The 24,170-nt window shown below is 40.2% G+C and overlaps 1 protein-coding gene across 2 annotated transcripts in view; it reads left to right on the top strand.

The window, feature by feature from the left end:
- The first annotated feature begins 433 nt into the window (after window positions 1-433).
- CBFB (core-binding factor subunit beta) overlaps window positions 434-24,170 on the top strand; it is a 37,539-nt gene continuing 13,802 nt past the window's right edge. Inside the window, exons 1-5 of one of the 2 annotated variants that reach the window (XM_058845961.1) lie at window positions 434-578; window positions 793-879; window positions 5,329-5,445; window positions 19,016-19,132; window positions 23,221-23,316. In XM_058845961.1, the coding sequence (XP_058701944.1) occupies window positions 501-578; window positions 793-879; window positions 5,329-5,445; window positions 19,016-19,132; window positions 23,221-23,316 (495 nt within the window). In that variant the 5' untranslated portion in view covers window positions 434-500. Of the gene's footprint in view, window positions 579-792; window positions 880-5,328; window positions 5,446-19,015; window positions 19,133-23,220; window positions 23,348-24,170 lie in introns of both variants that reach the window. The other variant, XM_058845962.1, reaches the window with a different exon arrangement.

The raw sequence follows: 24,170 nt of genomic DNA, 5'->3' as shown, positions 1-24,170 counted from the left end.
CCGCCGCAGTGCTGGGGCTGCTCCCCGGGCAGCGGGGAGGCGGAAAGCGCCGAGCTGCGGTGACGGGGGAGCGGTGACGGAGGGAGCGAGCGGAGCCGCGCTGCGGGCGAGCCAGCGCCCGGCCGAGGGACGCGGAGGGGGCTCTGAGTCACCCCTCGCCCGCTTCCCGCCTGGCGGGGCGCATGCGCGGCGGCGGCGGCGGAGTTGTGAATGGCGCGGCTGTTCGGGCCGAGTTTACGAGCCGGGAGGAAGTCGGAGGGGAGGGAGCGGGCTGGGGGCGGGAGCGGGCGGCGGCGGCGGCGGCTGCATCGAGCTCCGGCGGCGGCTGCGGCTGCTCTGCGTGCGCCGCGGGAGGAGGAGGGACGGGAGGAGGGAAGGGGGGGCGCCGCCGGCGGGGGCTAACAAAGGGCGAGGCGAGCGCTGGGGCTGGGACAGCGCGGGGCGGGCGGGAGGGAGGGAGGGAAGGAAGGAGGGCAGCCGGCGGCGGCGGCCCCACCACCATGCCGCGGGTTGTTCCCGACCAGCGGAGCAAGTTCGAGAACGAGGAGTTCTTCAGGAAGCTGAGCCGCGAGTGCGAGGTGAGGCGGCGGCGGTGGCGGGGCTCCCCCTTCTCTCCCTCTGGCCGCCGTGGGGAAAGTTTCCGCGGGCCGCGGAGGGGCCGGGGCAGCCCCGCACTCCTCTCAGCCGCGGCCGGAGCCGAGCCGGCGGCGCGGGGAGGCGCAGTCAGTGCGCTCCGCTGCCCCCTTATCGCCGGGATTGGCCCCTCCTGATTGCGCGCCCTGTTCCCCGCAGATTAAATACACCGGCTTCAGGGACCGGCCGCACGAGGAGAGGCAGGCCCGCTTCCAGAACGCCTGCCGCGACGGCCGCTCCGAGATCGTAAGTGGCGCCGCGCTCCCCTCGGGGCCCGCCGGGACCGGGCTGCGCTCGGCTCGCGAAATAAAAGTTCGGGGAAAGCCGTCGGGCAGCGAACGCTGCGCGGTGCCCAAGCCCAAAGGCTCGGGCCGGCCGGGACGGGACGGTGCTTGGGGCCGGCCGGGGCCGCGCCGGCAAGGAGAGTTTTCTTTAAGGAGGGGAATGACACCGGCTGCCTTTCAAACGCCGAGGGAAAGAGGAGATTTTGGTGAACAGGCAGCATTTCTGTCCGCCTTAGGAATTGCGCTTTTTCTCTCGAAGGTGTCGGCTCGCTCCGGTGGTTGTCTGGAGCGCCGGGGTGACAGGGAAGGAAGGAAGGAAAACCCCCGGCAGTGAGAACGGGCTGCGCTCCTTCCCTGGGCACGTGCTACAGCTACGAGCTGCTTATTTCAATATTCAGCTGCTTTTTTTTTTTCATTGCTTTTTTTTTTTTTTCTTTTTTTTAATATTTTTTTTCCCTCCGGAAACAGTAGCTTTGAGAAATGAGTGACATTGTTCAGAAAGCGCTAGCTTAAAGTCCTGAGTGGGCTGTTTAATATATTTGTGAACTAAATCAAACGCTTTTAAAATTAGGCTTTGAAACTTGCAACTTCAGCTCCGTTTTTCTCATTCATTAAGATTAGTTACAGACTACTGTCGCCCTCTGAAATAAGAAGTGAGATGAAGTATGGCTTGGAGTAGTCAAGAGCTGACTGTTATTTCCCCGTTTGATTTCTGCTCCGGGTTGCTTCTATAGGATTAGCACTTCGTAGCATTGTTAAGTTTGTAGCTATTCTATTAAAATGCAGAAGTAACCTCTTTTTATGTACAGTATATAATGAAAGACAAGGTAAAATCGAAAATAAACCCCACTTCACCAAGTTTCATTTATGAGCATTCTTTAATTTCACGTGGTATACATACTGCCAGTCAGTTCACAATGAAATTTTTCTTATGCACAGTGCATAAGAATGCACATCCAAAAGTATCCATAAGTATGCACATCCAAAATTACTTGAATGTCAGTTACTATAACTGATCTTGTTCATTTGCGTTTGTCTGTAAAAGGATACGCACTCAAGAACACGGTTACCTTTTACTATATAACTTTATTTTAGCTGAATCTTATCCCTGGTTGTTATCTCCTGCTTTAGAACCTGTAATATTATTTTACAAGAGGCCCTCTGTAGACAGGCTCTTAATTTTACTTTTTTTTTACATTCATTTTTGTTTGTGCGTATTTGTTTCCTTTAAGAAAGCACCAGGGAAACAATGGATAGGTAAGGAAGACATAGTTTACTGGCATTGGAAGTTCCTGTACAGGTGAAAGCGCATAATATACCTGAATCCCTCCCCAAAAAAACCAAAAAGGCCATGCAGCTTATAACTAGCTTTCTAATGCAGCCTATGCAGTTATTTATATAAATGGGAAATCTCTGTAGTTTCACCTTTGTACTTCTAAGCCTGTTGCTGCCTTTTTTTGCCAGAACTTCATCCCTTAGAAGCCACCAGTGATGCATGTTCTACATATTTTCACTCTACTTAATTATAAAACTGGCTCTATATTTCTTCATCTGAAACATCTGGTTTTGTTTTGTGAACAGGGCATGAGTAGTCAGGTTTATTTAGAAATGTAGTGTGTGTAATGACTGATGTTAAAAAGAGCTAGTAATTTTACTTTTTTTTTGGTCTTGAATGTTTTTCCAGACATCAAGGATTTATTCTTTTATCTCCAAAGGGAGCCTTTGCAAATGACCTTACATATTTTGAAGCAGAAAAAAACCCCCAGAGAACAGCTCAGGGATTTAATGCAGAACCGGCAGTAGGTTGTTGGTTACGTGTATCAAATAGCTCTTGATTGAATAAAGGAAATAATTGCCAATATTACTGAGAAGTGACTGTGAAGTGTATTAAATAAGATTCCACGTTCACTGGTACTGCTTTGATAACTTAAATAACCTCACATGTTTGGTTTGCTTTGGAAGGTACTTGTATTTATGTTGTCTGTGTGTGGGTCAGGTTGCCCTTGTACTACCTGATAAGCTTTTCACAAAATTCATGGCGTAAATGTCTGATAGCTTTTCAGACTGGGTTTTAAAAGGTTCTGCAGATAAAACTAGAGTTTTCTTACTTTCAAGTTTAAAACCAAACTAGTGATGTGATTCTTTTTAAAATCATAATTGTTTTTTAAAAAATTAATTTGTTTGTTATTTGATGGAAATTAATGGCTTCCATGTAGTCTTGTGTGGTTATTTGCAGGGTTGTTCTCAAGTTTTTCAGTATTGACCTATGATTTGATTTGAGAGGGATGTGGGATGCCTCTTTACCTGGATGGTTTTGTCTTGTCAAAGGGAAGGAACAGGCTTCAAAAATCCAGAGAACAAATATCTACATAGATTTTTATAAGTGGTGCCTGCCTGACTCTATGAGGATGTGGAATTTGTGTACTTTTATCTTCTTCTCTTCTCTGATGTTTTTCCTCTGTTTTTCATGGCCCTCTAGCACACATTAGGGGTGGAAGCAGGAAGGCATGGGCACTTCACTGTCTTGCTGGCTTTCTCAGAAAGCAAGTACAGTCCTTTTGACCTAGTGCCAGAACTGGACTGGTCCACAGGGCTTCAGTGGTCAGCCAGTTTACTCTCAAAGATCTCACTCCTTGATATTTTAAATGTATAAATTAAGGAGTATAGAACACGTGTTTACTAAAGACGCTTGGAGGTAGAAAAACAGTTCTTGAGCAGACTAAGTGGTGAAGACTCAGAGTCACAAATATTTGGAGATAGGTATAATTTTTTTTTTTGTTGATAGATAAATAGCATCCTTTGCAAAAGTAAAGGGATGATAGAAGGTAGTGAGCCTGATAGTGATGGTCTGCAGTTCTGACAGATTTGATGCCTCCTATTTATGCAAGTGTATCCTTGATGAAGCTTCTGTTACACTGATCCACATGTTTGTCTTTGCAAACAAGTATTAATGCACCAATACAATATTCTTCTGGCATTATTACTAGGGCTGATTTGTTAATTTAAATCACATTGGGAATGTGCTTATGGGAGACAAAACAAGCAAACAAAAATAACAACAAAAATTTAAAATCTGTTTTTAAGGATAGCCTGGAACCAGAACTGATTGCAGAACATTAGTTTCCCTTGTTGGAGGGGGAAGAGCCAAGACAAAGCCCTTCTACTTTCAAAATAGGAGGTATTAATCCTGTGACAGTGTTGCAGTCCATGACTAGAACCATCTTAAATAACATGTAGCTATAGTGTCACAGCTAGCAGTACAGTTATACCATGAAGTGGCTGAATTCTGGGTTGCTTGAAAGAAATCTGCTTGTTTGGAAATTCCAACTGTTGAAGTAGTAGTTGTATAGCTTTTAAGAAAAACTATATTCTAGGTTAATAACCATTTGAATCTAAATGATCATTGTAATAAATACAGCCATTTGATTGCAACAAATTATGTTTGACCCTGGGATTTTGATAGGAATGATATGCTGTGAATCTGTATTAGTATTCACATGCTTGCAGGACAACATGCTCACCTGTACCAGAGCAGAGTATAAATACTGTGAATCGGACTTCTGCTTGCTAAAATATTTTTATATTTTGTGTCTAGGAAGTGCTCATCATGGCTTGGAGTTAAGATATACAAGCAAATACAGGGAGTTTCTAAAGAAAGCTGAATCTCATTTTCATTTGAAATTGTAGAAAATTGTTTGCTTGAAAGCAATGCAAGCTTTTTCTAATGGGTTTAAGCCCATCCTTTTAATGATTTTACAAAGGGCCGCAGCTGAGAAGAATTCCTACAGTTGCCTTTTCTCACGGGCACAGCATCTGCTGATCCGGGTGTCACTGGTGTCTTACTGAGGAATGAGGACTTTGTGCTGTGAAGCTTGATTGGACTATGTATTGATGCTGCATGCCAGTAGATGATAAAATAGGAATATTTAGGCTTCAGTTAAGTGTCTAGTTGTAAGTAGATTGTGAAAGGAAACAAATCCTTTCCTTTTGAAAAAAGTTGTTCTTAGTAATGGGTCTAAGGAGTTAATTTTCCTTCAGCAGCACTTCTTTTAGAGATATGCAACCTCTTAGAAAAGCATGGGCAGTTTTTAATGTTGCAGGTACTAAGTTGGTGAGGGTATCCAGACAGAACTGAAAGGACAGATTCTAATGTCAGCAAAACTGATTTGAAAGAAGTATTGATTCCATGTTGTATTTTATATCCCAAGCAGCCAATGGCAAATGTTGTCAAAATGGAATCAGATGTTTGTAACTTAATACTTAAGAAAAATGATGAGTGCATGTTTTTGACTTTAAGTATTCTCTATGCTGCCTGGCTTAAGACATAAACTGATGTAAAAATAAATGACTGCCTGCATAATTTATGTAATGTCTTGCTCCCTGATCCTGTTTGTATTGATTTTTCTAAAAGGCTTTTGTGGCCACAGGAACCAATCTGTCTCTCCAGTTTTTTCCGGCCAGCTGGCAGGGGGAGCAGCGACAGACACCGACCCGGGAATATGTCGACTTTGAAAGAGAAGGAGGCAAGGTAAGGAGGTAATTGTTGAAACAGAAAGAAATTTTTTTGTTGTGCTTATGGTCTTATCGGTGTGGGCTAAACGTATGATGTGAGATTTCTAATATTTCACATCTCCATGCAGGTAGGTAGTGATGTGAGTACAAGTGAAAGCTGTTAAGATAAAATATTGCTTTGTTTTAAAGCATGCTAATGTTTAGGCAAATGGAAGAATTGGGAAATATATGGGCAGTACTGGTGGCTTTGTATTATTTTGAAGATCAGAACTATTTGTACTGTTATGCTATGATAAAATTTTGGGGAACAGTCTAAATTTGGGGTTGTGTAGGTGCTTCTAAATCGGTTCAGAAATTAGACTTTGGCCAATGAATTGTGGTAGACTAATGAAAATTTGCACTTTCAACAGGTTATTTCATTGTGTCTCTGGCTGGTCCAGCAAGCAGTCAGTGTCCTCTGAGTGGAATGAAGCTTTTTCTGAGTTTCACCATCAGCTGTAATACCAGAAGCAGCATCGCTTTCAGAATTGATTTCTGAGTCTCTTTTTTCTGAGGTGGTTGTCCCATAGACTGATACTGAAAGCTCAAATTCCCTTGTGACAGTGATGGTTACTGTGAAGCTGGATTAGATTTAAAGTCAGAAACCTTGCTTAGTCTCATCAGAATAAAGTTACTGAAATCACCCACAGCTGGTTTTGTTTTACAGGAAAAACATACCTTTAAAATATAGATGCTGTCCTTTATCTGTGCTCCTGTAGGTGCTGTGGGACTGATACAAAGCTCACTGAATTCGATAGGAGACTGTCTTCAGAACTCAGTGGGTTTAGACCAGCACTTAAACCCTTATAGTTTTTCTGTTTCAGGCTAATTTTTGTGTATTTTTTTTTATTTTAAAAAACTTTAATGGACTGCAAAATCCTTCCTTTTGCCTAATATTTTTTACCTACCCTTGTAACAAGAAACAGCTAATGCTACCAAACCTACCAGGCTGGAGGAAATACTTGAAGCATATTCAGGTTTAATGGCGTATTGGGTCTTTTAAATGCTGCTAGGTGGAAGATAAATATTTCCTATAGTGGGAAAACTTGATTGGAAGAAAAAAAAATTCCTGAGGGCAGTCATGGTATGTGGAATTCAAGTTAATGAGTTTTTTTGGAAAAAAAATTGTTTTCCATTTAGTCCTGTGAGGCTTGCAGAAGTTTGACAAATTGGGGGAGAAGTGAAGTTGGCTGTCTGGGTACTGACTGCTTTGCTAAGGAAACTGAATTGAATCTGGCTCTTGCTGAAAAATATTGATTCTGGCTCACAATTGAATGAGGAATTTTTCTTGTAATGTGTAAGAAGACTGAAGTCTCTCTTCTTGCTTCAAAACTAATTTTATTTACTCCTATGATTTTTTTTTAACTTTGTTTTCTCTGAATGAATTCTTAAAGTACTGAACTACTTCATCCATTTTCTTGTGTTGTCTTAATCATGTAAGAGCATGGTAGGTATGCTCTATATTAAAATAGAACATGTGCCTCATTAATGAATGCCACTCCTTCTTTTATGTGTGTTTACAGTAAATTCTAGACTGCTTCACTGAAATGTTCAGAGGAGTTCCTCTGAACGAGGCTAGAGGTGGACAAACAGATAAATGGGAATAATGTTATGCTCTGGTATGAACAAATCACAAATTCACTGTTGTAATCAGCCCTTACTTGTGTAAATCACACATGAATGCAGGCTTGCTCTGCACAGAATTAAACTTCTCTGAAAGTAAGCCACTCCCATGATTGGAGCAAAGGAATGAGCAGAGTTGAGAGAGTGTTTTATGTTATCAACAGAAACAGTTAAGAGTTTCATAGGAATTGTCTGAGATTTTGTTCTCTAGATTTTTGTCATTTGGTTTAATTAAGAGTTTCTTTCACAGGCTTCAGCAGTCTCTTAAAACCATGTGATTTTTGTAGCTCTGTGCAACATTGTTTTATGAGCTTTGATTCTTGAGGCAGTGCATAATGTGTGTTTGTTCATCACTGGATTTATGCCAGCAAGGCATGTTTTTAATTATATGAATAAAAAAAGGCTATGGGGGAAGCTGTCAGTTAATAATTATCTTAGGCATTAGTTTGAGATCTAGAATGTAGATAAACTTACCAACATTAGAATATTTTTATTCTGGAATTCTGCTTCGGTGTTTGGCTAAACAAGGATGGCCTGGAATAGTTTATCCAGATTTCAAGTATGTCACTATTATGCTAAAGCAGTTTTGTACACAGATTGACAAAGCTACCAATGCAGCATCTGCTAGAATTGCTGCTTAAATGTTGAATTTTAGAAAGAGCAACACTCTTGTGAAAGTTTGGATTCTGCAAATACATACTTCATAGGCTTGAGGTTTTTCAATCTGGTATTTCTTAACTGAGGGGTTTTTTTTTATATGCTTAATTTGCCTTTTAATTTGATGCATCTGATGTTCACAATGGGTGGGTAGGCCTCTGGTGGATACCCTGTCTTCATTAATCCAAGGATTGGATGGCTCTGTGTATGCTTAATGTTTCTAGTAATTTTAAACTCAAGTTGAACATTTTCTTTTTGAGATAGCTTTAACATTCTGTGCTGTCTTTGACCTGCAGCAAATTTAATTGTGTATTTGAGCAATTTTTCAGGTTTGTCAGCAGAAGAAAAAGCAGCACTAAAAATAGGTCCCTAGGTCGTAAAAATGATAGAACATTGTATTTCATTGTGATTGTGGGTGTGTGTGGGGTGTGTCAGATGCAGTGTGTGTCCTGTTTCTGGGGAGCTGAACCATACCAAGGCTTTCTGTTCCTATGTGTTGTCAGCTAATGTGCAGGGCTTTTTTTGTTGGTAAAGAATAAATTAATAGATATTAAGAAATTGAAAAATAGGCAGTGTAGTAGTCTGATGCATTGCCTGAAGTATTGGATAATCAAACCTTGCAGTTAAATGGAGAGCTTTATTTTCACTTTGGTTTTCTGGTATCATTAATGACTTAGGCTAGTCTTATTGTGATTAATGAGGTTGTGTAATTTTTATTTCAGTTTTGTACTGATGGCATAGGAACTTAAGGCTGAGCTGTGTATGGACTTCTGTGCTTCTTAAAATCTATTCTTTTTCAAAGTCCCTTTGTTTTGTTAAGAACTGTGGTCAGCTTTCTTTACATGATTCATTTTGTATACTTCTTAGAGTAAGATAGTGTCCTCAGTTTTCATTTCTTATTCAAGATGTTTCTATAGCTCCACTCTTTCTTACTTGAAAGAGCATTAGTTCTCAGATATTCTTTTTTACTGTTTAAATACCAGTCACTGAGGAAGTCTGTGAAGTTGTTACAATACAATTCTGTATCTCATTCTAACGCAGCTTTACTTCCTGTCTGTTCTTTGGTGGCAGCTGCTCATAAACCAGAGTCTTCCACACGGGTTTATTTTGCTCTAATATGCTGTGAACTCCGCAGCTTTGGAGGAAAGCACATCAGACACGACTTAAATTGATTCAGAGCGCCTGCTGTGCCACATGTGATGTAGCCAGGATTTCTACTCATTAACCATTAACGTTGTTCTGGCCATAACTAAAGGTTTTCAGTTTTCTTCCTAAAGATGCTGAGTTTCTACTTGCACAGTTTTTTGTCATAACTGGATTTTATTTTGCTCTAAGTTGGTGTTAACTGTTTAGATGAATATTAGAAAAAAGAGCAAATCTTTGTTGTGCTGCAGGTGTTACAGCAGAAACAGAAGTCTAATGAGAAGTAGTTTTTATTAAAATACAACACCTATTCAAATGGCAGCCAATAGAACCAGCTTTCCACTTTTCCTGAGCAGCCTTAAACAATTGTTATGCTCTGACTCATACCTTTTGGGGTTGTGATGACCCCAGAGATTCTTCTGTGAGGAACAGCAGGTGGTCAGTGAAGGGACATCAGCTGGACTGTCAGTGTGCTCAGAGCCTTCAAGGTACTTTTGCCTGCTCCAGCCAAGGGAAGTGGTGTTGTCCTGATGAAACCCACATTGCTGTTGTTGCTTTTGATCTTTCTCAGACTTTTCTGTGAGCTTTAAACAAGGAGGTCAGGGTGTGGTTATTCTCACAGCAGGCAAATGGGTTTGGTGGTGTATCCAGTTTGTACCCAGCCTGGCCAAACGGCTTGATTTTTTTTCTTTTTTTCATTGGAGTTGCTTGGTGGGAGTCCTGCAAAGGCTTGGTGGATAAGAAGAATCCACTTTTCTTGATGATCCACAGGATCATCTATATGGTTTGAAAAAAAACCCCTGGTTTTCTATAGATGCTTGTGATTCTAGAATTTATTACTGTGTTTGTACTTAAGAGTCCTTTAGCTGGCAGAGACTTCTCAGTTTCTTTTTCTTTCTAGTCTTTTTTTTTTTTTTTTTCCCCATCAGCATCCTTTGTTTCTGCTCCTAAACCCATTTTTGCTTTAGAGGAGAGTGAAACTTTTTTTTCTTCTTTTGTCTAGATACCTGAAAGCATTCTTCATTATGACCTACTGTTGCATAGAGGAGAGCTGTTTAATCCAAACTCAATTTGAAGCCACAGTCATAGTGTACCTGTGCTTATTCACTTTACCTCGCAATGAGGAGATGCCTGTGTGTGCATAGTTTCATACACTATGAACAGTTAGGAGTTTGGATTTGGGGAAATCTTTAGAGGATGTAGACTGGACACGTTGTCCTGGCAGGCAGCCACTGGCTGGGTTTGGACAGTTGTTCCTGCAGAGTGATTTATCATCGGGTGCCCTCGGCCACTGGAGCGTGAGTCACCCCAGGCACCTCTCATGTGACGAGGATGCACAGCCTTTCCCCAGAATCCTTTCACCCCCAGTCCTCCAGATACTTTTGTGACTGCCCACAGCCTCGTCCCTGCGTCTCGGTGCAGGCAGTGACGGTGCCATTTTGAAACAATGCTTGGGAGCAGTACTTGCAGCACGGCTGTGGAAGTACTTAAGGTCTGCTGTCAGCAAACCTGCTTCTGCTTAGCTTTTATTGTGTATTCTAAAAGCAGTTATTCAGTCATACTACCTTGAACTCTTTCCAGTGGCTTAAATGCACTCGTTAGAGTTGTATAGACAAGATTTCAAGTATACCCATGTCATCATCCTAAAGTTTCCCAGAAGAGGAACAAAATTGGAGTTAGTGAGCTAAATTTTGCATTTGGGAAGCAGCTATATATAAGGACAGATGAGTGCTGTGTGGATGAAAGCAGTACTTGAGATCTCTGCAGCATAGATGCTGGAGGAAATCCAGACATTTGGATTGTTGAATTCTCTTGTTTGCATATCAGTAGCCGCTTACTAAGCAAAGTTGCTGATATTATGCTTCCCTCCTCTTATAAATGAATAAGAAGAGAGTCATTGTTGAGAATGTCTGCTTCTTTCTGAAAATCACTTAATAATTCATATTAAAAATAAGAAAAATTCAATAAGATGATGAAACATTTGCTTCAATAAACTGTTGTTTTTCTGAAAGTTACTGAAATGGTTCTTCAAGCTTTATTGTCCAAAGCACGAGTAACAAAATGAGCTCATTAGCTTGCATAATTGCAAGTTTGATGTTACTCTGTTAAAGAAAATTTCCAGTCATTGCTAAGGACGTTCTCTGCAGAAGCTGATGGTTTTCTACAGAATAATTGTGACACTGTGAAATTTTATTGAATGATGAAAGCTGAATAATTGTTATAATATACAAAAGACAAAAATCTGCTCGTTGTTTTAAGCCTTGATGCAGCACTACTTGTTGAGCAAATGTTTGAACAGTTTTTCCAGACTTGTATCCTGCTTAAGGGGAAGGGTGAGGCTGTTGGAGTGCTCAAGAAGGTAATGAAAGCCAAAGAGGTAGAAGAAGCAGCTTTTCTTGCCCCACTCTTGCTTGGGTCAGTTCCTGGATGTTTTTATTAGTTGCTTGCCCATATTGTCAAAATTGAGTAATTTCTTTTTCTGTATAGTTGAGTATACTTGCAAAATTATATGTTTTGAATTTTCAGTCCAAAAGTAGAGGACTAGTGGGCTGTTTATTTGCATCCAGGTAGCGTGATGTGCAAGTGGTGTGTTTTAGATAAACCTCTTTTTCTAATCCTCTGTTGCAGTTGCTAGTTGTAACTGCTTTTTGCTATGTGAATTTCTGAAAGCCTGAAAAGAACAAATTTCACAACCAATTTTGAAATTTGTCTGGAAAATATTCTGTTAGCCTGGCAGAAAAATGTGTCTGTTAGTTACTGGGTTTGTGAGCAGAAGCACACATGTGTACTTGGAGCAGCAAAACCAGCAGCAATCTCCTGGCAATATTTTGCTGCAAAAGGATTATTTTTTTCTAATTGTTGCAAAAAAAAAAAAAAGGGTCTTTTTTAAATGCATGCCCTCTCCATTAAAAGGGAGCATAGGTTTAAAATCCAGCCATCCTTCTCATGTAGAATCTAGTATAAAGATAGGCTGATAAAAGACCCTGTAAAGTTTCACAGGGGAAAACCCCGGCATATAATATTTGCCTTTCAGATTTTTCTTGTTGTGCTCCTTGCATTTTTGTTGATTTTCAGTTCTAGCTCTGTGGTTGCTTTTGTCTTTTGAAGGCAAATGGATAGAGCCTGAGCATGAGATGCATTTCTCTTTGGGAGGAATTAGTCCCTTCTCTAGTGACAATGTGAAAACTAGAAGCTGTCTACTTTGTGCTTTGTATTGGGGTTTTTTTGGTGGTTTTGGTCAAGTCTGGTTCATGTTTTCGATGATCTGGTTCGTGCTTAGTTGAAAAATTGCAGTATTTTGGAATGATAAACTGTATCTGGAGACTTGGTTATTAGATGATGAGTATAATTTCTGTGCAGTAGCTGTTTAGTATTTTTGTATGTGAGCTTCTAAGCATAAGTACTGACCAGTGATCTTAATCCAGGAATAAAATGCTCCACAGATTTTAATCACATTTGTTCTGACATCCTTACTGCTTCGTATCTGTTCTTAGTTATAGACTTGGCTTTTATTTAAGTGAAATAGCAACCTGCATAATTTAATGAAACATCGATCTGCTTTCGAAAAGGAGTCATGATTACATAGTTGAGCTAACTATGCAGAAAAAAACTAACAAATGCAACCAACCAAAAAACCATAAAAATACCAGGTTTTCTACAAGGGGACTTTTAAATTCTCACTCTCCAGTAAGGTTAGGAAAATTCTTCAGCTATTCCTTTTTTTGATGTTTTAGAAACCAAACCCCCCCGCATCACTGTAGTATTTCAGTAGTACACAAAGCATGTTGAGAGAGGTTTTGTCACAGCTCTTTTATTACTTACAAACATATTTTTAAAATGAGTGTACGTGGATATTTCTGCTACTTAGAATTGTTAAAATGGATTATGTTGCATCTTGGTGTTTACTGATGTTGCAGTAGAACCTGGTGACTTACATAAGCATACTTTAAAATTGAACCAAGTTATAATATCTGACCATCAGGCTTTGCTATGAAGTTGAAAATTGTAGTATTTTTCCGAGGTGTTTTTGTAGCTGTGAATTGGAGTGCATTCTTCCCTTAGCTGCAAATGAATTGTCTCTGTGTGATGACAAGGAAGCAGAGCTGGAGGAGCAGGTCCCAGGCAGAGAAATGGTGGTGCTGGGCCCGTGGAGGGGTCCCTGGGCAGCGCTGTCCAGGAGTCCCACCTTGGCAGCCCCTAAGGAAACAGCAAGGGCCTGGTGGTGGTGGTGTGGTACAGCTGTGCCATAGGTGCCACCCTTGAGGAACTTGAAGCTGTATTCATCTTGAAAGCCACAACTGGGTCATCTATGTGCAAGTGTTTAGGAGAGGCTCTTGTTCAGTCAGAAAGTATCAATTCCCGTACATTTTTGCAGAAGGGTGTAAGGTTTGAATTTTAACAAAACCTCATTTTCATATAATGGAAGAAATTCCAACATGTAGCTTTTAAAATAGAAGACATTTTCTTTGTGTGTTTGAAGAAAGAATAATATGTTTTGAGGGATGAGACAGAAGGATTGATCCAAATGCAAAGCAGTAAAAAGTCTTATTTCACTCTTAGTCACTTTTTAAATTAGATTCTTTTCAGCTGTTTCTACTTATGTTTCATTCCAGTTTAAATTGTGTTACAAGGCTAGTGTATGGGAATGAAACTTAAGAAGTCACATAAATGCTGTAAACTCTGTTTGTGACTTGGTTGCTTGTCATTAATTTCTTTTGAACTAATGATCAATATCTGAAAGAGTATGTGAAGCCTTGCATGAAGTTATCAGCTTTTGCTGTGACTTCAGTTGTTGTTACACTAATGAAGTTACTATTGTTTCATTCCCCAAATAGTTGAAGATTTTAGTGTATAAGCTCTGTTGCAAAGTTTTAAAAAAGTTTTTTTCTTTTTTTTTGCATTTCATAGATTGCTTCCTCTCTCATGCTTTGCCCCCTCTTTGAAACCCAGGCTATCTGTGATATGAAAGTCAGTCTTTGTATTTTGGGGGGAACACAGGAATGGAACTGATGCAACTTTACATTTCAGAGCAGTCCTGGCACATCTCTGTGACAAGATCTTGCAGCATCTTATGTATGAAACTGTATATATATTCATATGCTGTTGCTGTTAAAGGAAACAGTTGAATACATAATTTCTCATTGGAACATTTTGTACAGGTTGTTTCCTTTCACTTGCTAGTGTATACGTATAATGTTGAGAAGCTGAAATAATGAGGCTAGCCTTACCCGATTTAACAGTGTGGAGTAAGGTTCAAAGCTGCTTCTTTCTTAGTGGTCAGTGTTTCACATGAAATCTCCAGGGAGACTGCTTTTTAAGTATTTAAAAATGGGCTATGATTCAGGGGAGGGTGGGATCAGAAGTGGGATGGATGGACGGACGGACGTGGCTCGCTATGAATGGGCATGTGTGTGCGTGATGAGGCAGAGGGTGAGTCAGAACTGAGCCTCTTCTGAAAGAATGCATTTTGCTCCAGTGTGCTGGGAAAATGCAAACGGGAGGGAGAGGACTGCACCACTTCACTGGGGGCTGGTGTTTCCTGGGGGGTGAAGTTGATCTCCTCGGTGGTGCTGGCTGTTGTGAGCCTGCTGATTCATTAGTGGGTGGGTGGTGAGAGCTGTGTGTGAGCACTGGGGGAGGAAATGGCTTGGTTGCTGTAGGGAGAAGGAGCATTTTCTGTAACTGCAGGATGTGTGGATGGAGCGCACAGATAGCATACCTCCAGCAGATCAGTTAAATACCCTGCTGTTGGGAGATAAGGGTTTACTAGACTAAAATAGGATGTGAAACTGAGGTTTTTTTGTCTTGTGCTAGAATACAGTAGCTTTTTAAAAAGTAATTAAGAATTGTCGTCTATTTAAATAGTTTGGGGTTTAAAGTATGAATGAATGGTGTTAAAGGAGCCTCGTCCCTCCCTGTTCTTAACAACAGAGATAACTCCCAGTTAATTGGAGTTGGAGGAGAGGGTTGCTCATTTAAATGCAGATGAAAAGAAATAACAGATTAGTCAAAAGAATACAAAAGGGAAGGTGAGATACACTATTCAACAACGATATGTTGAAGGTGTGGCACGGAGGTCTTTGAGAACAAGCCAGCAGGGAGGCCAAGGAAGAACAAACCCTGCACAACAGCTTAGAGCCCAACTAAGCCTATTCATGCTGCACCTTCTCAAGTTTGTGTGTTTATGGTGCTGGTTGTCCTCTGTCCAGATAATCTGCCAGGAGTTAACAATGTTTGCTCTTGCTGCTTGTTGAGTCAGCAAGCAGAATATTTGTTCTAATACTAAAAGCCTGTTTCAAACATAAAAGTAGCATGTGTATGTTTCTCATTTAAAAATTCTAGTGCTACTTTGATCTGTAGTAGGAGTTTGAAATGGAAGATTTCATCTGAGATTAGATTAGTTCTGTAATAGCCACCTGAACAAAAATTCAACTGCTTTAAACTAGTAAAAATTGCATATTACGGTTTACCTAGGTCTCCTAGTCTAACAAAGCTTTGGCTCTGCCAGTGTGTGAGAAATAAGGGTGCAAAATGAGAGAGACCTTAGTCTCACCTTAAAGATGCATACAAAGATTCTTAAGTTAGTTACACAACTGTCCACTGTCAGCGGCAGAAAAGCCATGCTTCCTTTGGTTTATAGGATAGACTGTATTTTGAAAAGAGGCTGCTGCATAATTTAGTTTTTCATTTTGTATGTCCCTTTGCTGGTGTTTCTTTATGTAGCATTAAATTTGTCCACTGAATATGAATTTGGTAATTGCCTGACTTCCAACCTCTCCTCCTTCCTTCTGTTCTGTAGTGCTTTCACCTGTCACTTGATTTTTACATCACCAGCTGCCAGGCATTATTATGAAAAGTACCCAGAGGTGTGTGGAGGATTTATAAAATGATTTAAATGCAGGTAATCTGGGGTTAGCAATAAAACTGTGAAAGAGTTGTTCTAACAAAGACATGCTTTTATCTACTTCTATGCTATTAGCGAGCGGGAAAATGCAAGTTCTTTTTAGAAATAATGCAGCTTTTGCCCTTGGTCTCCTACTATGACTGTCTTGAGGCAATTTTTAGAGCAGACAATTCAGAAATTTTTTGGAAGACCACTTTGCTGGATTTTGAGGTGCCATAATAGATAATGTGTTCACAGACAGAGCAGTAATTTATTAATAATTCTGTTAAGTTCAGAAGTTGAAAGGGAACCAGCATGGCTTTATCTGAAAAGAAGGAAATATGTGGTTAAACGTTTTTGGCTATAATCTTAGGTGGTTTCCATTTTCCTGAAAGAGGAGAGGGGGGAAAAGGAGTTTAAATTCCTTTCTCTAAAATAAATTAAAAAGTACCAGTATGCATTATTGTGTTTTAATGAGAGAAAAGTTCCTGCATAAGCTCGTGGGGTTTCAAGATGAATGATTACTATGTTTGAGTGATTATGTGGTAATTTCAAAAATCGGAATATCTTGAGAAGGAATTCGCGCTTTCAGAAGTGAAAAATGTTTGTTTATCAGAGTTTTGAAGACCTCCTGAATCCGGTGGTGTCAGCCTTCCAGGGCTCTGATTCAGGAGCAAGGGCAGACTACTTTATCTGGAAAGGTCAGGCTTCATGCCAGAGGTTCCCAAGCTGCTGTGTCAGCAGCTCAGCTGTTGGCCAGCATGCTCAGGGCAGATTGTAGGAATCAAGAATCACATCAGCTCTGTCAATTTGTTTCCCTTTGACTTCTGAAGACCTTCACAGAATTTGCAGCGCTGCTCGGGCATGAGGCATTTGAAGGATTGAGCCCTCAGCAGCTGTGTGAGCTGGCTGCTGTTTGCACCGAGGCAGGAAGTTTGTGTGTAAGGCACTGGCAGCTGCAGTGACCAAGGCAGTTGAACGGCCACTGAAATGGCAGCGTAATTTTCCTTATCAAAGAAACAAACAAAGAAAAATGTATTCCTGGACAGCTTGGAAAGCTGGGTTTTGTAATCTGTGGGAAGGCCTATGTAACTTTTGATGTCCCAGGCTGCTGTTGTGGGCCAGAAGGATAGGGGAGGTTGAGTGAGAGGTAAATCCTAAATGAAGATCAGCATAGTTTGTTTGCTCAACTTGTTTGCTCCTGCAAAACATAACCAGCATTGGAGTATGGGCTTTTTTGTCTTTACAGACCCATGGTTAGTTTATACTGCCTTCCCCTTTTGAATGACTTTTCATTTGCCTTAGAAGAGAATGATAGTTTTAACTGTGACTTTTAAGAGTGACTATTTTAACTTTCACTTCTCAACTCATTAAATACATCTATTAAATGGATGCTGCATCTTCCATTATTTGTTTCTTATGGGAAGAATGGGTGAAGACTGTGCTGAAGGGCTGCAGTGTATTTTGTATGTTTGAAATGTTTAATCTTGAAGTGAGAGCTGTGGGAAGTGGTTTCCTGGTAGTCCACATCTTACTCATGCTGGTTCTGACACCTCTGCTCGAAGGTAGATGTGCCTGGTGTGCTGTCCCACGCCAGGCTGAGGTGTGATGACTCTCTCAGATGGGCTGAGTGCAGGCACAGAATACCAGGCTGTGCTCTTAGCAGAGACCCTGCAGTACAAGTGCTGGTGGGAAGAAGATAAGCTCAAACAAATAACATTTATTGCCTCATTATTGAGCTGCTGCATGTTGTACTAATTAAAAGGTCTAAAGCTGTGTCACTTCATACCAAAGTGTGATAAGTTGTAAAAATCAGGCTTGGAGATCAAATGCTTGTTTTCTTTGGCAAATAACATTACTTGTTTGTCAGTTTGATTCATGTTATTTGTTCCCTTTTCTCCACTTATGGGTTGCCTTTCATGTTGTTCAGTGCTTAATTCTGCCAGCACAGCCTGTGCATGAGGGGGGCTTCCCTTTCCTCTGTGCCTCATGCTTCTCAAGCCCTTTCTTTATTTGCTTGAGTGACCTTAGCTGGTAAGTGTGGAACTGAGCAAGTAGGCACAGTGGGAGCGCTTTGAAATGCGTTATAGTGCTAAACATCAATTACGCTTTGATGAGGATTTGCCAGAGGATTAATTTAGAACTGTTAGAGGAGGTGCTGTCTGAAAGTTCCCCTACCTAGCTGAGCCTGAGCTGCTCCTGAAGGCTGAGAAAACTCAAATGGATTTGGAATGCCTAAGCAGTCTTTCAATCTGAAGTGGGTGCAGGCATGTGTGCAGGTTTCCCTCTCTGGTGATTCAACACAGGCAAACTCCTGTTCCATGAGAGATTTTTGACTTACCAAGTAGGCTGAAATAACTACTGAGTGTTGATATTTAATTTTTTTTTCCTTTTCTGTATAACTCAGTTAATTTTGCTGAATTGTTAAATAAGTCTTTATTTTGCTTAAGACTGATGTCATTAAGTATAACATGTCAAACTCATTTAGTGTTGTGTTTGATTCTTTCTAAGTTGCCTTGTGACATCACTGTATGGTGTACTGTTATCTAGATGCAGGGCCTTATGATCATGCATTATTCTGTGCTGCAGCACAAGGCATGGTGCATAATGGTGCTGTACTTGGGTTTTCATCAGCTGGTGTTGCTTGTTTTGGAAAGCCTAGAACACATGCTAGAATTGACACAGGAAGACTTCTTTATTTTTAGCACAATGTGCATATCGTGTATTTTACTGAGCTCTGAGTAGTTTTTAAATTTGAGGAGGACTGAAACCAGTGCTTGGTCTTTGTTGAAATCACTCATTTATTGGGATAAAATACAGTGTTTTTTGGGAGTAGGAAGCAGTGTGCTCGTTTAACTATTTAGATGTGCTGTCAGATCCTCCCTGACTGGCAGCATGCCACTTCCTTTGTGACACAGAGGTAAGCTGACAAGAAAAACTTAGTCTAACAGCAGCAGTAAGAATTCTAACTAAATCCTGGTGCACGCCAGTTTGTAAAATGAGAACACAGCTTAAATTTATTCCATCCAGTACAGTAGGCAAAAGTTAAAGCACTCACTTGATTAAAATGAGTTCTTGGAGAGGAAGCAGTAGAAGCTGTTAAATGGAGTCTCATGTTACCAGCTGGTTTGGATGTTCTTCTAAGAATTCATATAGGAGCTTCCTGGATTGGTATTTTCGTTGTGCAGACACATGTGTAAGAGCTTGCAAATTCATAGCATATGTTTTTCTTTTATTCCAGGTGTACTTGAAGGCACCTATGATTCTCAATGGTGTCTGTGTAATCTGGAAAGGCTGGATAGATCTACAGAGACTGGATGGTATGGGCTGCCTGGAATTTGATGAAGAGCGAGCGCAGGTAAGACAATCTGCCCTTGGCTACTTACATATTTGTTTATTCTACTGGAGGAAAACACAGTTTTTGCCTTCACTTTGAGTACAAACTCGAAAAAAAACTTGCAGTATGGAAATTCAGAAATATGTGGTTGTAGCAAAACACTAGTTTAGCTACATTAGGTCAAAATGTTAGGGGCAGGAATAATTTGTAATTTACAACTTTGAGTGATTTTGCACTGTTACTGTGCTGCAGAGTAATAAAGTATTTTAAAACTTTGATTCTTCCAAAATACCAAGAGCAATCCTCTGTTGTGCTTTGCCTCTCCCTAATTTAAGAAACTAATTTGCACATTAATGAGGTGATGTTAATGTGACAATGTTTGTGATTAAATAGAAGAACTTTGTGCCTAGAAAGAGAGAGTAGTCCTGCCACCCTTTGTGAATCCATAAGAAAAGCTGCAGACCAAAGCTTTTATTTGAAATCCACTCTTTGCTGTGCATTCACTTCTTGCAAAGCTGTGTCAGTGACTTGAGCGAGCTCAGTTCCAGCTGCAGCAGGGTCAGTGCTGTGGATTAGGAGGCCTTCAGGCTGTAACGCCTTACACAGCCAGGAGAAGTGTATAGCCCTGAAATCCCAAGGTTCTTAATCTATAGTTAGTGAGTTTGATACATAATGTTAAGTGACAGGACTTCTGAACTGAAAGCAGGCTGATGGGAACATGAACTCAGGAGGAGACAATGTCTCCCTTTCCAAAACTGGAGAGTGCCTGAAGAAAGTGGGCACCCTTCCAGAAAGGAGAGGGGTCATGTGACTTGTGGGCTTAATTTTCCTCTTCCTAATTTACCAAAAAATATTTTTGCAAGTGCTTAGATTACTTTAGTTTCCCAATGTGTATATGCTGTCTTAACAACACTTAACAATTCCCTTTTGTTGTCTTCAGAAAGTGTTTTGTGCACTGGGGTTGTGATTTACTCTCTCTGTGTGTGAGGGGATGGGTGCATGCTCTCAGGTGTCAGCGCTTTCTTGGGTAGTGAGTACAGGGTGCTGAGCTGGAGGTGTTGCACTGTGTGCATCTACAGAGGTGTGTAACTTGTGTTTAGTTTGTGATTTTTCACGACTCTGAGGTCATCAGTGGTCATTCTATTTGCTACAATAGTAGTACCTAAGGGTGCCCCATGTCATAAAGAACCATACAGACACAGGAGTGTCTGCACCCTTACATGTGTTAGTATAGTGAACATTTGGGCCATCTTTTATATTCTTCAGTTTCCTTTTTCCTGTATCTGTCACTCTGCTTCCCTGTTTAAAACTGTTGTAATATTGCTAGTGGTGGTTGACTGAACTGCTGACTTTGATCCCAAAGTAAAACGGATGTCAGAGGGGGCTTAAGTGCCTCATGCAGTATTGTCTGTGTACCCACTGTCCTTTTTAAGAGGTCCAGCTGCTCTTCACACCCCTCCTCATTTTTTGGAAGGTTGTCTTAAGCAAATGTAGTGCTCTTGCATTTTCCTCTCTCTTACCACTTCATACCAATGCTGGGATCAAATCAAATTTTTCTTTGCTGTCATTCTTTGGAAAACATACTACCCTTTACCAGGTCAACAAATACTTTAGGAAGAGAATCCACATGTGTTAACATTGAAGTATTTTAATTGTACCTGTTAAGCTACTCTTTTTTTCCATTTAATCCACAGCCTATCTATATCTTGCTGCTAAGTGATCTTACTTTTTGTTACTGAAACCCCCGGTTCCACTGTTTGCTCAGACTTTGATGGACCAACATTCACAAAGCTGTACATACATGCTTGAAAATCTTTCCTTTTTGGGGCTGAAATTTCCCTGGATTTGATATTTGAGTGTCTTTAAGAGACTTTTTCTGTCTTGAGTACTTTTCACCTTTTCTGTGGTAGAGCATTTTGCTGTCTCACCAAGTCTTTTCCTACTGTGCTGCTGTGAGGATTTGTGTATAAGTGTGGGTGTGTGTAAGCTTCTCTTTTTTAAATTTTATTTTTTTTCTGGACTGAGAGGTTTAATTTTGTTCCATTGTCATTCTGTTGCTCATGTTTTGCTTATTCTTATTTCTCTTTGTAAATTCGTACCAGGAACATTTTTATAGAATGAAACTAAGATGTATAAATTATTTGGTCTCATACAGCTGAATTTACTAGGTAGAATTGAGTGACATGTTAAAAAAAAATTGTTAAATTTCTGTTGTGTAAGGTTGAGTTGTTGGTTGATTTGTTATAATGTATCACCAAGAGCAGAGCAGAATTTTATGTTTTGCTAAGAAAAAGTTCTGGTGCACTTATCCCCTTTCTCAGATATGAGCAAACCAGTGTTTCAGCTGTCAACACATCTTCATTCTGGATGTCAACATACTGATTTTTTTCCCATGAATTTCTAATTTAGTTTCTTTTGGTTATGACCATTTCTTTAAAGTATTTCGTCCAAGGCTGTATGTCAGCCTTTTATTTCATGACCGCTCTAAATGATGGTAAAATGCAAAAACCTTTGATTAAAAAAAAGAATCTTCTATTTAAGTCTGATTTTAAAAAGAGGGTAATAAAGACATACATGTCTTTTGTAAACTAGAACTAAGGCAGCTTTTCTGGAGTCATCTGGGAGACGAGCTTATGTTTTCTCTCTAACCTTCTGCATTATTAAGAACAAACCTTTCCACTCTCTGACCCTGGTTTCTATGCCTTGTATGAACATTAAAATGGCTGTAAAGGGCAAAATTCTAACCTTAAAAAAAATATATGGTGTTAAAGTGTTATATTTTTGGCAGCTTTAAACACTGCACACGCGTCCCCAGAAAGCGACGGCGCGAGGCAGAGGCTGGGATTGGCAGCTGTTTTGGTTTCCCTGCCTTGGGCCACGAGGGAGCCCCTTCCCATCATTTCACAGAGCAGCTCCAGGGCCTGCGATTGTGCCCACGGCAAAAAAGGCAATTTAACATGTTCTCAGGCTGGGGATGCTTTATCTTAAATTGAAAAATTTATGCACTCAGTCCCCAGGTATATTAAAACTTAGTTATGCTCTCTACATGTTTATGTCCTCTAACAGTCAAGGTCAGCTTTTTTTTAAAATTAGCAACTTTAAAATAACATTTGCATGTATGTGGGTATTGTAAGCAGAATTAGTAGCAATTACAGTTGAAGAGCTATAAGGAGGGAGAATCAATACAGTTTATCCCTTCCTGGTTTGTGGAGCCTCTTCAGATGGGACTCTTCAATTCCAAAAATTTTTTAATTCTGATGGGGAGCAGTAAATGTGTTAGAAGATCTCTTTAAGAAAAACAACTTCTAAACTGATTTATAATGGCTCCACATGTTACTAGCACTTTATTTAAAACATTTTCTAATAGAAAATATAGTTTGAAGGATTTTTGGTTTTGAGTGTTAGTTTATTAAATCAGTTCCTGTGCCTAAGTCATTGTTGAAAATAAGCAAAAGGGCTGTTGAAAACCTGTGGGTTTCTCCTCCGTTGTATGGGAATGTGTGCAAATTGGTGGAGGAATAATTTTTGCTTTGTACTTTCCTATATATCTAAATTTAAATAATATAGATAATACACAAATGTTAAGAATGTTCATACTGATGCACCTGCAGAAGCTTTTGATAAAATGAAGGATTTCTTTGGATTGTAACTTTGATAATACTTACTTTTAAATGTAAGAGAATTAAATTACTACTGTTTGTATAGTGATGCTAGTGGACTCTGTCTAGCTATACCTGTGAATACAGTCTTCAAAATGGCTTTTACAAGAAGAATGAAATCTATTGCCTTTTACATAGAACTTCTGAGAATTCCTAGCCTTAAAAAAAAACCCAGCAGCATTTAAACTACTTTGGAGCATCAGCTCTCCTTTGAAAATATATTTTAGGAGTATCTGCATTCCAGCTTTGGTTGTCTCTTATTGCTGTAGTGAAGGTGAGTAATATTTCATTAACGTGTATTGATATTTGCTGGAACTCGCCTGTATTCTAGCAGGTTCTGCAGGACATACTTGACTTTGCTGCCAAGGGATAGTTAATATCCAAAAGAAATGTGGTTTGGTGGAAATGAGAGTCACCTTTTGTGTCACTCTGTGTCATCTGCTTTGGTAGCAGGAGGATGCATTGGCACAACAAGCCTTTGAAGAGGCTCGACGAAGAACTCGTGAATTCGAGGATAGAGACCGGTCTCATCGGGAGGAAATGGAGGTGAGGGTTTCACAGCTGCTGTCAGTAACTGGTTAGTACTTTCCCAAAACTTTAGATTGTTTCATTTATTTGTCTGTTTGTACAATGTCGTGTATTTTGTTTGTTCAGTGCTGTTATATAAAAATGGCAAAATGCATTGTTTTTTACTCTTGTAAAATGGATTTCAAGTTTTTAAAGTTTTGACAAGAATTCTCTGATCATGTACTTTTTTTCCTTTCTGTAGATGATCTTTTCTGTGAGTACTTAAGCAGTAAATACATTTATTCACAGTGCCATTTCTCTCTGAAATGATACTTTGATAGCTGAAAGAGGGACCTTTTGCCTCGTGCATTTCTCATGAACACAGAAAAGGCTTTGGGAGCTGCGGGGGCACAATTTTGGAGCTTTTTTTCCTATGTTGTGGGAAAAATTACCAGCCAATTTAATCAGATGCCACAGTCTGCTTTCTTGTACAGGCTAGTTTTACTGTCTTCTCACCTTTTTCTTACTGGTGGGAAGTCTCACTCCTTTTTTTCACTGGTTTAGTTTCCCTGTCTTGTTCTTTGCTTCTTCAGGGCCCCACAGTCTTGAACCTTGTTCTTTCTTGATGAAAGCAGAAATTACTGGGATTGAGAAAAGAAGAGCCAGGAAAGGGAATGGAAACCAGCTGCTCTGAGATGTCAGAAAGGCAAGAGCTGTAAGAGGACAAGTAATAATACATAAGGAGAGTTGGCAAGTTAAGGCAGGCTGCAGGTCAGGAGAGAATAGGGAGAACACAGAAAGCCTTTGAATTTCTTTCCCTTAACTAATGTTGTTTCTTACTTCCTGCTTCATCAGTACAGCCTGACTTAACTGTAATCAAATATGATCAATCT

Source organism: Poecile atricapillus, chromosome 10, assembly GCF_030490865.1.
Source record: "Poecile atricapillus isolate bPoeAtr1 chromosome 10, bPoeAtr1.hap1, whole genome shotgun sequence".
Lineage (NCBI taxonomy): Eukaryota > Metazoa > Chordata > Aves > Passeriformes > Paridae > Poecile > Poecile atricapillus.
This window is presented reverse-complemented; position numbering and strand designations above follow the sequence as displayed.